At 53.6% G+C, this 13,898-nt stretch overlaps 1 protein-coding gene across 4 annotated transcripts in view; it reads left to right on the forward strand.

The window, feature by feature from the left end:
• The window catches only part of LOC121108229 (NAD-dependent malic enzyme, mitochondrial-like), a 40,274-nt gene extending 28,208 nt beyond the window's left edge, over positions 1 to 12,066 (forward strand). For 3 of the 4 annotated variants that reach the window (XM_040655282.2, XM_040655281.2, XM_046905114.1), the window contains 2 exons: positions 131 to 229; positions 11,857 to 12,066. In XM_040655282.2, coding sequence (XP_040511216.1) covers positions 131 to 229; positions 11,857 to 12,006 — 249 coding nt within the window. In that variant the 3' untranslated portion in view covers positions 12,007 to 12,066. The remainder of the gene's footprint in view (positions 1 to 130; positions 230 to 11,856) is intronic. The other variant, XM_040655283.2, reaches the window with a different exon arrangement.
• Positions 12,067 to 13,898: the final 1,832 nt, after the last annotated feature.

The following is a 13,898-nucleotide window of genomic DNA, read 5'->3' on the forward strand; positions in this document are numbered from 1 at the left end:
GGTTCTATGGGTCCCAATGGGTGTCTATGGGTCTCTATGGGTCCCAATGGCCCTCAATGGGTCCGGATGGGTTCTATGGGTCTCAATGTGCCCCCATGACCCCCCCACCCCTCCCCCCCCATTGCTTCAGGCCCTATCGGAGCAGCTGAGCCCCCCGGATTTGGCGCAGGGCCGCCTCTACCCCCCGTTATCCCACATCCGGGAGGTGTCCGTCTGCATCGCCGTCCGGGTGAGCACAGCCCCCCATATCCCCCCCCAAATCCCCCCCCAAAAACCCCATAGGCAGCGAAGGCTCTATGGGTCCCAGTGGGTTCTGTGGGGCTCTATGGGCTCCAATGGGTTCTATGGGAGTCAATGGGTTCCAATGGGTCCCAATGGGTTCTATGGGGCTCAATGGGTTTCAATGGGTTCCAATGGGTCCCAATGGGTTCCAATGGGAGTCAATGGGTTCCAATGGGTCTCAATGGGAGTCAATGGGTCTCAATGGGTCTCAATGGGAGTCAATGGGTTCCAATGGGAGTCAATGGGTCTCAATGGGCTTCAATGGGTTCTATGGGCGTCAATGGGTTCTATGGGCCTCAATGGGTTCTATGGGTGTCAATGGGTTCTATGGGTTCCAATGGGCCTCAATGGGTTCAATGGGTCCCAATGGGTTCCAATGGGAGTCAATGGGTTCCAATGGGGCTCATTGGGTTCTATGGGTCTCAATGGGTCCCAATGGGTTCTATGGGTCTCAATGGGTCCCAATGGGAGTCAATGGGAGTCAATGGGTTCCAATGGGTCCCAATGGGTTCTATGGGTCTCATTGGGTTCAATGGGACTCAATGGGTCTCAATGGGTTCCAATGGGAGTCAATGGGTTCCAATGGGTCCCAATGGGTTCTATGGGTCCCAATGGGTCTCAATGGGTCCCAATGGGTTCCAATGGGAGTCAATGGGTCTCAATGGGTGCCAATGGGTTCCAATGGGGCTCATTGGGTTCTATGGGTCTCAATGGGTCCCAATGGGTTCTATGGGGCTCAATGGGTTTCAATGGGTCCCAATGGGTTCTGTGGGGCTCAATGGGCTCCAATGGGTTCTATGGGGCTCAGTGGGTTCTATGGGTGTCAATGAGTCCCAATGGGTCCCAATGGGTTCTATGGGTCCCAATGGGTCTCAATGGGTCTCAGTGGGTTTCAATGGGTTTCAATGGGCCTCAATGGGTGTCAATGGGTTCCAATGGGTCTCAATGGGAGTCAATGGGTCTCAATGGGTCCCAATGGGTCTCAATGGGTTCCAATGGGCTCCAATGGGTCTCAATGGGTCTCAATGGGTCTCAATGGGTTCTATGGGCGTCAATGGGTTCTATGGGTTCCAATGGGTCTCAATGGGTCCCAATGGGTTCTATGGGGCTCAATGGGTTTCACTGGGTTCTATGGGTCTCATTGGGTTTAATGGGACTCAATGGGTCCCAATGGGTTCTATGGGTCTCAATGGGTTCCAATGGGAGTCAATGGGTCTCAATGGGTTCTATGGGCCTCAATGGGTCTCAATGGGTTCCAATGGGTTCTATGGGCCTCAATGGGTTCCAATGGATCCCAAAGGGTTCTATGGGTCTCATTGGGTTCAATGGGACTCAATGGGTCTGAATGGGTCCCAATGGGTTCTATGGGTCCCAGTGGGTTCTGTGGGGCTCAATGGGCTCCAATGGGTTCTATGGGCGTCAATGGGTCCCAATGGGTTCCAATGGGTTCCAATGGGAGTCAATGGGTCTCAATGGGAGTCAATGGGCCTCAATGGGCCTCAATGGGTTCAATGGGTCTCAATGGGCCTCAATGGGTCTCAATGGGTTCTATGGGAGTCAATGGGTTCCAATGGGTCTCAATGGGAGTCAATGGGTTCTATGGGTCCCAATGGGTCTCAATGGGTCCCAATGGGTTCCAATGGGAGTCAATGGGTCTCAATGGGTGCCAATGGGTTCCAATGGGGCTCATTGGGTTCTATGGGTCTCAATGGGTCCCAATGGGTTCTATGGGTCTCAGTGGGTCTCAATGGGTCTCAATGGGCTCCAATGGGTTCAATGGGTCTCAATGGGTCCCAATGGGTCCCAATGGGCCTCAATGGGTCTCAATGGGTCCCAATGGGTTCTATGGGTCCCAATGGGTTCTATGGGCCTCAATGGTTCCCAATGGGTTCTATGGGTTCTATGGGTCCCAATGGGTTCTATGGGTCTCTATGGGTCTCAATGGGTCCCAATGGGTCCCAATGAATCCCAATGAGTCTCAATGGGTCTCTATGGGTCCCAATGGGTCCCAATGGGTTCTATGGGCCTCAATGGGTCTCATTGGGTCCCAATGGGCATCAATGGGTTCTATGGGTCGCAATGGGTCCCAATACGTCTCAATGAATCCCAATGGGGCTCAATGGGTCTCAATGGGTCCCAATGGGTTCTATGGGTCCCAATGGGTCCCAATGAATCCCAATGAGTCTCAATGGGTCTCTATGGGTCCCAATGGGTTCTATGGGTGTCAATGGGTCCCAGTGGGTCTCTATGGGTCCCAATGGGTCTCAATGGGTTCAATGGGACTCAATGGGTCTCAATGGGTCTCAATGGGTCCCAATGGGTTCTATGGGTCCCAATGGCTCTCTATAGGTCCCATTGGGTTCTATGGGTCCCAATGAATCCCAATGGGCCTCAATGGGTCCCAATGGGTTCTATGGGCCTCAATGGTTCCCAGTGGGTTCTATGGGTTCTATGGGTCCCAATGGGTCCCAATGAATACCAATGAGTCTCAATGGGTCTCTCTGGGTCCCAATCGATTCTATGGGCCTCAATGGGTCTCTATGAGTCCCAATGGGTTCTATGGGTCCCAATGGGTCTCAATGGGTCTCTATGGGTCCCAATGGTTTCCAATGGTTCCCAATGGGTTCTTTGGGTTCTATGGGCCTCAATGGGTCCCAATGGCTCTCTGTGGGTCCCAATGGGTTCCAATGGGTTCTATGGGTCCCAATGAATCCCAATGGGTCCCAATGGGTCTCAATGAGTCCCAATGGGTCTCAATGGGTCCCAATGGGTCTCAATGGGTTCCAATGGGAGTCAATGGGTCTCAATGGGAGTCAATGGGTTCCAATGGGTCCCAATGGGTTCTATGGGGCTCAATGGGTTTCAATGGGTTCCAATGGGTCCCAATGGGTTCTATGGGGCTCAATGGGTCTCAATGGGTCTCAATGGGTTCCAATGGGAGTCAATGGGTCTCAATGGGAGTCAATGGGTTCCAATGGGAGTCAATGGGTTCCAATGGGTTCCAATGGGTTCCAATGGGAGTCAGTGGGTCTCAATGGGTCTCATTGGGTTCCAATGGGAGTCAGTGGGTTCAATGGGTCTCAATGGGCCTCAATGGGTCCCAATGGGTCTCAATGGGTCCCAATGGGTTCCAATGGGTTCTATGGGTCTCTATGAGTCTCAATGGGTTCAATGGGACTCAATGGGTCTCAATGGGTCCCAATGGGTTCTATGGGTCTCAATAGGTCTCAATGGGTCCCAATGGGCGCCAATGGGTTCTATGGGTCTCTATGGGTCCCAATGGGTCCCAATGGGTTCTATGGGCCCCAATGGGTTTCAATGGGTTCCAATGGGCACCAATGGGTCCCAATGGGTTCCAATGGGAGTCAATGGGTCTCAATGGGTTCCAATGGATCCCAAAGGGTTCTATGGGTCTCATTGGGTTCAATGCGACTCAATGGGTCTGAATGGGTCTGAATGGGTCCCAATGGGTTCTATGGGTCCCAGTGGGTTCTGTGGGGCTCAATGGGCTCCAATGGGTTCTATGGGCGTCAATGGGTTCCAATGGGTTCCAATGGGTTCCAATGGGAGTCAATGGGTCTCAATGGGAGTCAATGGGAGTCAATGGGCTCCAATGGGTCTCAATGGGTTTCAATGGGAGTCAATGGGCTCCAATGGGTTCTATGGGTCTCAATGGGAGTCAATGGGTTCCAATGGGTCCCAATGGGTCTCAATGGGTCCCAATGGGTCTCAGTGGGTTTCAATGGGAGTCAATGGGTCTCAATGGGTCTCAATGGGAGTCAATGGGTCCCAATAGGTTCTATGGGTCTCAATGGGTTCCAATGGGCACCAATGGGTCCCAATGGGTTCTATGGGTCTCAATGGGACTCAATGGGTTCCAATGGGTTCCAATGGGTCTCAATGGGAGTCAATGGGTCTCAATGGGTTCAATGGGTCTCTATGGGTCTCTATGGGTCTCAATGGGTTTCAATGGGTTCCAATGGGTCTCAATGGGAGTCAATGGGTCTCAATGGGTTCAATGGGTTTCAATGGGTCTCAATGGGTCTCTATGGGTCCCAATGGTTCCCAATGGGTCCCAATGGGTTCTATGGGCCTCAATGGGTCCCAATGAATCCCAATGAATCCCAATGGGTCCCAATGGGTCTCAATGAGTCCCAATGGGTTCTATGGGTCTCAATGGCTCTCAATGGGTCCCAATGGGTCCAAATGGGTACCAATGGGTTCTATGGGTCCCAATGAATCCCAATGGGTCTCAATGGGTCCCAATGGGTTCTATGGGCCTCAATGGTTCCCAGTGGGTTCTATGGGTCCCAATGGGTCCCAATGAATCCCAATGAGTCTCAATGGGTCTCTATGGGTCCCAATCGGTTCTATGGGCCTCAATGGGTCTCTATGAGTCCCAATGGGTTCTATGGGTCCCAATGGGTCTCAATGGGTTCTATGGGCCTCAATGGGTCCCAATGGCTCTCTGTGGGTCCCAATGGGTTCCAATGGGTCCCAATGAATCCCAATGGGTTCTATGGGTCCCAATGGGTCCCAATGGGTCTCAATGGGTTCTATGGGTCCCAATGGGTCTCAATGGGTTCTATGGGTCCCAATGAATCCCAATGGGTCCCAATGGGTCTCAATGAGTCCCAATGGGTTCTATGGGTCCCAATGGGTCCCAATGGGCCTCAATGGGTCCGGATGGGTTCTATGGGTGTCAGTGAGTCCCAATGGGTCCCAATGGGTTCTATGGGTCCCAATGGCTCTCTATAGGTCCCATTGGGTTCTATGGGTCCCAATGAATCCCAATGGGTCTCAATGGGTCTCAATGGGTCCCAATGGGTCCCAATGGGTCTGAATGGGTCTAATTGGGTTCTATGGGGCTCAATGGGTCCCAATGGGTCCCAATGAATCCCAATGAGTCTCAATGGGTCTCAATAGGTCCCAATGGGTTCTATGGGTCCCAATGGCTCTCTATAGGTCCCATTGGGTTCTATGGGTCTCAATGGGTCCCAATGGGTTCTATGGGTCTCAATGGGTCCCAATGGGTCCCAATGGGTCTGAATGGGTCTAATTGGGTTCTATGGGGCTCAATGGGTCCCAATGGGTCCCAATGAATCCCAATGAGTCTCAATGGGTCTCAATGGGTCCCAATGGGTTCTATGGGTCCCAATGGCTCTCTATAGGTCCCATTGGGTTCTATGGGTCTCAATGGGTCCCAATGGGTTCTATGGATCTCTATGTGTCTCAAGGGGTCCCAATGGGTTCTATGGGTCCCAATGGGTCCCAATGGGTCTGAATGGGTCTCAATGGGTCCCAATGGGTCTGAATGGGTCCCAATGGGTCTCAATGGGTTTCAATGGGTTCTATGGGTCCCAATGGGTCTCAATGGGTTCTATGGGCCTCAATGGGTCCCAATGGCTCTCTGTGGGTCCCAATGGGTTCCAATGGGTTCTATGGGTCCCAATGGGTCCCAATGGGTCCCAATGGGTTCTATGGGTGTCAATGAGTCCCAATGGGTCTCAATGGGTCCCAATGGGTCTGAATGGGTCTCAATGGGTCTCAATGGGCCTCAATGGGTCTCATTGGGTTCTATGGGTCCCAATGGGTCCCAATAGGTCTCAATGGGTCCCAATGGGTTCTATGGGTCTCAATAGGTCTCAATGGGTCTCAATGGGTCCCAATGGGTCCCAATGAGTTCTATGGGTCCCAATGGGTCCCAATGGGTTCTATGGGTCCCAATGGGTCTCAATGGGTCCCAATGGGTTCTATGGGTTTCAATGGGTTCCAATGGGTCCCAATGGGTTCTATGGGGCTCAATGGGTTTCAATGGGTTCCAATGGGTTCTATGGGTCTCATTGGGTTCAATGGGGCTCAATGGGTCTCAATGGGCTCCAATGGGTTCTATGGGTTCTATGGGTTCCAATGGGTTCCAATGGGTCCCAATGGGTTCTATGGGTCTCATTGGGTTCAATGGGGCTCAATGGGTTTCAATGGGTTCCAATGGGTTCCAATGGGAGTCAATGGGTCTCAATGGGTCTCAATGGGTCCCAATGGGTTCCAATGGGTCCCAATGGGTTCAATGGGTTTCAATGGGTTCCAATGGGCGCCAATGGGTCCCAATGGGTCTCAATGGGTCCCAATGAATCCCAATGGGTTCTATGGGTCCCAATGGGTTCTATGGGTCTCTATGGGTCCCAATGGGTTCTATGGGTTCTATGGGCCTCAATGGGTCTCTATGGGTCCCAATGGGTTCTATGGGTCTCAATGGGTCCCAATGCGTCTCAATGGGTTCTATGGGTTCTATGGGTCTCAATGGGTCCCAATGGGTTTCAATGGGTTCCAATGGGTCCCAATGGCTTCCAATGGGTCTCAATGGGAGTCAATGGGTTCCAATGGGTCCCAATGGGTTCTATGGGGCTCAATGGGTTCCAATGGGTTCCAATGGGAGTCAATGGGTCCCAATGGGTTCTATGGGTCCCAATGGGTTCTATGGGTTCTATGGGTCTCAATGGGTCCCAATGGGTCTCAATGGGTCTCAATGGGTCCCAATGGGTCCCAATGGCTCTCTATGGGTCCCATTGGGTTCTATGGGTCCCAATGGCTCTCTATAGGTCCCATTGGGTTCTATGGGTCCCAATGGCTCCCAATGGCTCCCAATGGGTTCTATGGGTGTCAATGAGTCCCAATGGGTCTCAATGGGTTCTATGGGTCCCAATGGGTCTCTATAGGTCCCAATGAATCCCAATGGGTCCCAATGGGTCTCAATGTGTTCTATGGGTCCCAATGGGTTCAATGGGTCCCAATGGGTTCTATGGGTGCCAATAGGTCTCTATGGGTCCGAATGGGTTCTATGGGTGTCAATGGGTCCCAATGGGTTTCAATGGGTTCTATGGGTCTCAATGGGTCCCAATGGGTCTCAATGGGTCCCAATGGGTCCCAATGAGTTCTATGGGTCCCAATGGGTCCCAATGGGTTCTATGGGTCCCAATGGGTCCCAATGGGTCCCAATGGGTTCTATGGGTGTCAATGAGTCCCAATGGGTCTCAATGGGTCCCAATGGGTCTGAATGGGTCTCAATGGGTCTCAATGGGCCTCAATGGGTCTCATTGGGTTCTATGGGTCCCAATGGGTCCCAATAGGTCTCAATGGGTCCCAATGGGTTCTATGGGTCTCAATAGGTCTCAATGGGTCTCAATGGGTCCCAATGGGTCCCAATGAGTTCTATGGGTCCCAATGGGTCCCAATGGGTTCTATGGGTCCCAATGGGTCTCAATGGGTCCCAATGGGTTCTATGGGTTTCAATGGGTTCCAATGGGTCCCAATGGGTTCTATGGGGCTCAATGGGTTTCAATGGGTTCCAATGGGTTCTATGGGTCTCATTGGGTTCAATGGGGCTCAATGGGTCTCAATGGGCTCCAATGGGTTCTATGGGTTCTATGGGTTCCAATGGGTTCCAATGGGTCCCAATGGGTTCTATGGGTCTCATTGGGTTCAATGGGGCTCAATGGGTTTCAATGGGTTCCAATGGGTTCCAATGGGAGTCAATGGGTCTCAATGGGTCTCAATGGGTCCCAATGGGTTCCAATGGGTCCCAATGGGTTCAATGGGTTTCAATGGGTTCCAATGGGCGCCAATGGGTCCCAATGGGTCTCAATGGGTCCCAATGAATCCCAATGGGTTCTATGGGTCCCAATGGGTTCTATGGGTCTCTATGGGTCCCAATGGGTTCTATGGGTTCTATGGGCCTCAATGGGTCTCTATGGGTCCCAATGGGTTCTATGGGTCTCAATGGGTCCCAATGCGTCTCAATGGGTTCTATGGGTTCTATGGGTCTCAATGGGTCCCAATGGGTTTCAATGGGTTCCAATGGGTCCCAATGGCTTCCAATGGGTCTCAATGGGAGTCAATGGGTTCCAATGGGTCCCAATGGGTTCTATGGGGCTCAATGGGTTCCAATGGGTTCCAATGGGAGTCAATGGGTCCCAATGGGTTCTATGGGTCCCAATGGGTTCTATGGGTTCTATGGGTCTCAATGGGTCCCAATGGGTCTCAATGGGTCTCAATGGGTCCCAATGGGTCCCAATGGCTCTCTATGGGTCCCATTGGGTTCTATGGGTCCCAATGGCTCTCTATAGGTCCCATTGGGTTCTATGGGTCCCAATGGCTCCCAATGGCTCCCAATGGGTTCTATGGGTGTCAATGAGTCCCAATGGGTCTCAATGGGTTCTATGGGTCCCAATGGGTCTCTATAGGTCCCAATGAATCCCAATGGGTCCCAATGGGTCTCAATGTGTTCTATGGGTCCCAATGGGTTCAATGGGTCCCAATGGGTTCTATGGGTGCCAATAGGTCTCTATGGGTCCGAATGGGTTCTATGGGTGTCAATGGGTCCCAATGGGTTTCAATGGGTTCTATGGGTCTCAATGGGTCCCAATGGGTCTCAATGGGTCCCAATGGGTCCCAATGAGTTCTATGGGTCCCAATGGGTCCCAATGGGTTCTATGGGTCCCAATGGGTCCCAATGGGTCCCAATGGGTTCTATGGGTGTCAATGAGTCCCAATGGGTCTCAATGGGTCCCAATGGGTCTGAATGGGTCTCAATGGGTCTCAATGGGCCTCAATGGGTCTCATTGGGTTCTATGGGTCCCAATGGGTCCCAATAGGTCTCAATGGGTCCCAATGGGTTCTATGGGTCTCAATAGGTCTCAATGGGTCTCAATGGGTCCCAATGGGTCCCAATGAGTTCTATGGGTCCCAATGGGTCCCAATGGGTTCTATGGGTCCCAATGGGTCTCAATGGGTCCCAATGGGTTCTATGGGTTTCAATGGGTTCCAATGGGTCCCAATGGGTTCTATGGGGCTCAATGGGTTTCAATGGGTTCCAATGGGTTCTATGGGTCTCATTGGGTTCAATGGGGCTCAATGGGTCTCAATGGGCTCCAATGGGTTCTATGGGTTCTATGGGTTCCAATGGGTTCCAATGGGTCCCAATGGGTTCTATGGGTCTCATTGGGTTCAATGGGGCTCAATGGGTTTCAATGGGTTCCAATGGGTTCCAATGGGAGTCAATGGGTCTCAATGGGTCTCAATGGGTCCCAATGGGTTCCAATGGGTCCCAATGGGTTCAATGGGTTTCAATGGGTTCCAATGGGCGCCAATGGGTCCCAATGGGTCTCAATGGGTCCCAATGAATCCCAATGGGTTCTATGGGTCCCAATGGGTTCTATGGGTCTCTATGGGTCCCAATGGGTTCTATGGGTTCTATGGGCCTCAATGGGTCTCTATGGGTCCCAATGGGTTCTATGGGTCTCAATGGGTCCCAATGCGTCTCAATGGGTTCTATGGGTTCTATGGGTCTCAATGGGTCCCAATGGGTTTCAATGGGTTCCAATGGGTCCCAATGGCTTCCAATGGGTCTCAATGGGAGTCAATGGGTTCCAATGGGTCCCAATGGGTTCTATGGGGCTCAATGGGTTCCAATGGGTTCCAATGGGAGTCAATGGGTCCCAATGGGTTCTATGGGTCCCAATGGGTTCTATGGGTTCTATGGGTCTCAATGGGTCCCAATGGGTCTCAATGGGTCTCAATGGGTCCCAATGGGTCCCAATGGCTCTCTATGGGTCCCATTGGGTTCTATGGGTCCCAATGGCTCTCTATAGGTCCCATTGGGTTCTATGGGTCCCAATGGCTCCCAATGGCTCCCAATGGGTTCTATGGGTGTCAATGAGTCCCAATGGGTCTCAATGGGTTCTATGGGTCCCAATGGGTCTCTATAGGTCCCAATGAATCCCAATGGGTCCCAATGGGTCTCAATGTGTTCTATGGGTCCCAATGGGTTCAATGGGTCCCAATGGGTTCTATGGGTGCCAATAGGTCTCTATGGGTCCGAATGGGTTCTATGGGCCTCAATGGGTCTCTATGAGTCCCAATGGGTCTCAATGGGTCCCAATGGGTTCTATGGGTCCCAATGGGTTCTATGGGTCTCAAAGGGTCTTAATGGGTCCCAATGGGTCTCAATGGCTCTCTGTGGGTCCCAATGGGTTCCAATGGGTCCCAATGAATCCCAATGGGTCTCAATGAGTCCCAATGGGTTCTATGGGTCCCAATGGGTCTCAATGGGTCCCAATGGGTTCTATGGGTCTCTATGGGTCTCTATGGGTCTCAATAGGTCTCATTGGGTCCCAATGGGCATCAGTGGGTTGTATGGGTCCCAATGGGTCCCAATGGGTCCCAATGTGTTCTATGGGTCTCAATAGGTCTCAATGGGTCTCAATGGGTCTCAATGGGTCCCAATGGGTCCCAATGGCTCTCTATGGGTCCCAATGGGTTCTATGGGTCCCAATGGCTCTCTATAGGTCCCATTGGGTTCTATGGGTCCCAATGGGTCCCAATGGGTCCCAATGGCTCCCAATGGGTCCCAATGGGTCTGAATGGGTCTAATTGGGTTCTATGGGGCTCAATGGGTCCCAATGGGTCCCAATGGGTTCTATGGGCCTCAATGGGTCTCTATGAGTCCCAATGGGTCCCAATGGGTTCTATGGGTGCCAATGCGTCTCAATGGGTCCGAATGGGTTCTATGGGCCTCAATGGGTTCCAATGGGTCCCAATGGGTTCTATGGGGCTCAATGGGTTCCAATGGGTTCCAATGGGAGTCAATGGGTCCCAATGGGTTCTATGGGTCCCAATGGGTTCTATGGGTGTCAATGGGTCCCAATGAATCCCAATGGGTTCTATGGGTCTCTATGGGTCCCAATGGGTCCGAATGGATTCTATGGGTCCCAATGGTTCTCTATAGGTCCCATTGGGTTCTATGGGTCCCAATGGGTCCCAATGCGTCTCAATGGGTCCCAATGGGTTCTATGGGTCCCAATGGGTCCCAATGGCTCCCAATGGGTTCTATGGGTGTCAATGAGTGTCAATGGGTCTCAATGGGTCCCAATGAATCCCAATGGGTTCTTTGGGTTCTATGGGTCCCAATGGGTCCCAATGAATCCCAATGAATCCCAATGGGACCCAATGGGTCTCAATGAGTCCCAATGGGTTCTATGGGTCTCAATGGCTCTCAATGGGTCCCAATGGGTCCGAATGGGTACCAATGGGTTCTATGGGTCCCAATGGGTTCTATGGGTCTGAATGGGTTCTATGGGTTCTATGGGTCCCAATGGCTCTCTATGGGTCCCAATGGGTTCTATGGGTTCTATGGGCCTCAATGGGTCCCAATGGGTCCCAATGGGTCTGAATGGATCCCAATGGGTCCCAATGAGTCTCAATGGGTCCCAATGGGTCCCAATGGGTCTCAATGAGTCCCAATGGGTTCTATGGGTCTCAATGGCTCTCAATGGGTCCCAATGGGTCCGAATGGGTACCAATGGGTCTCAATGGGTCCCAATGGGTCCCAATGGGTTCTATGGGTGCCAATGAGTCTCAATGGGTCTCTATGGGTCCCAATGGGCGCCAATGGGTCTCTATGAGTGCCAATGGGTCTGAATGGATCCCAATGGGTCCCAATGGCTCTCAATGGGTCCCAATGGGTCCCGCCCCCCATTGCGACCCCCAACCCCCCCCCCTCTTTTGTCCCTCCGTTAGGTGATGGAGTTTCTCTACGCCAACGGGATGGCCTTCCATTACCCGGAACCCCCCGAGAAGGAACCGTACGTCCGTTCCAAAGTGTGGACTTCCCAATACGATTCGTTCGTCCCCGACGTTTACCAATGGCCCCGAAACGCCCCGTCCTAAAAAGGGGATCCCCCCCCCCCCCCAAATCCCCTCCCCCCCATAAAAAGGCCCGGCGAAGCCCATAGGAAATGGGGTTCTTTTGGGGTTGTGGGGATGGATGGGGTTTGTGGCGGGCGTGAAAGGGTTAAATGGAGGGAGGAAGTGGGGGAGGGGAAGGGTGGAGACTTCGAACCGGAAGTGGGGGAGGAGAAGGCCGGGTGTGGGGAAAGGGAGTGGGAACCCTAAAACCGGAAGTGGGGGTGCAGTGGGCTGGATGTGGGGGACGGGAGGGCGGAGCCTGCAAACCGGAAATGGGGGTGGAGTGGACCGGATGTGGGGAACAGGAGGGCGGAGCCTTCAAACCGGAAGTGAGTATTCAACCGGGTGAGGCACATTGGGAGTGGGAACCCTAAAACCGGAAGTAGGGGTGGAGTGGACCGGATGTGGGGGATGGGGGGGGGCGGAGCCTGCAAACCGGAAGTGGGGGAGGGAAAGGCCGGATGTGGGGCACGGGGAGGGCGGAGACTTCGAACCGGAAGTGAGGGTGTGGCGCATGGGGAGTGGGAACCTTGAAACCGGAAGTAGGGGTGGAGTGGACCGGATGTGGGGAAGCGGAGGGCGGAGACTTCGAACTGGAAGTAGGGGTTGGAATGGATGTGGGGCATGGGGAGTGGGAACCCTAAAACCGGAAGTGGGGGTGGAGTGGACCGGATGTGGGGCACGGGGAGAGCGGAGACTTCGAACTGGAAGTGGGGGAGGGGAAGGCCGGGTGTGGGGAAGGAGAGGGCGGAGACTTCGAACCGGAAGTGGGGGTTGGAATGGATGTGGGGCACAGGGAGGGTGGAGACTTCGAACCGGAAGTGGGGGAGGGGAAGGCCGGGTGTGGGGAGGGGAGGGCGGAGAGTTCAAACCGGAAGTGGGGGAGGGGAAGGCCGGGTGTGGGGAAAGGGAGTGGGAACCATAAAACCGGAAGTGGGGGCGGAGTGGGCTGGATGTGGGGAAGGGGAGGGCGGAGACTTCAAACCGGAAGTGGGGGTGGAGTGGGCCGGATGTGGGGAAGGGGAGGGCGGAGACTTCGAACCGGAAGTGGGGGAGGGGAAGTCCGGGTGTGGGGAAAGGGAGTGGGAACCATAAAACCGGAAGTGGGGGTGGAGTGGAGCGGATGTGGGGCACGGGGATTCTGGAGCCTGCAAACCGGAAGTGGGGGAGCGATAGACCGGATGTGGGGAAGGGGAGGGCGGAGCTTTCCAACTGGAAGTGAGTATTCAACCGGGTGAGGCGCATGCACAGTAAGAACCGTAAAACCGGAAGTGAGCATTAGACCGTGTGAGGCGCACACAGAGTGGGAACCTTAAAACCGGAAGTGGGGAAGGGGTAGACCGGATGCGGCGCACGGGGAGGGCGGAGCCTTCAAACCGGAAGTATCGAGGCAGCCGGGTGTGGCGCATGCAAAGACACAACCTTAAAACCGGAAGTAAGGACCACGATACCCGGATGTCGCGCATGCGCAGTGGGCCCCGAAAACCCGGAAGTGGGTTCCGGAACACCCGGATGTGACGCATGCGCAGTTGAGACCCGTAAACCCGGAAGTGGGTTCTGTAAGGCCCGGATGTAGCGCATGCGCAATGCAATGCGAAAACCCGGAAGTGCTGACCGCGATGCCCGGATGTGACGCATGCGCAGTTAGAGCCATAAAACCCGGAAGTGAGGATCACGATACCCGGATGTGGCGCACGCGCAGTAGGAACACGAAACCCGGAAGTGAGGACCGCGATACCCGGATGTCGCGCATGCGCACTGACCGCTTAAAACCCACCAACAGTCCTTGAAATACCCGGATGAGGCGCAAGCGCATTGCCGACGAGCAACCGGAAGTCGCCCCCGAGCAAACCGGAAGTGGCCCCCGCAAAGGA

Source organism: Gallus gallus, chromosome W, assembly GCF_016699485.2.
Source record: "Gallus gallus isolate bGalGal1 chromosome W, bGalGal1.mat.broiler.GRCg7b, whole genome shotgun sequence".
NCBI lineage: Eukaryota > Metazoa > Chordata > Aves > Galliformes > Phasianidae > Gallus > Gallus gallus.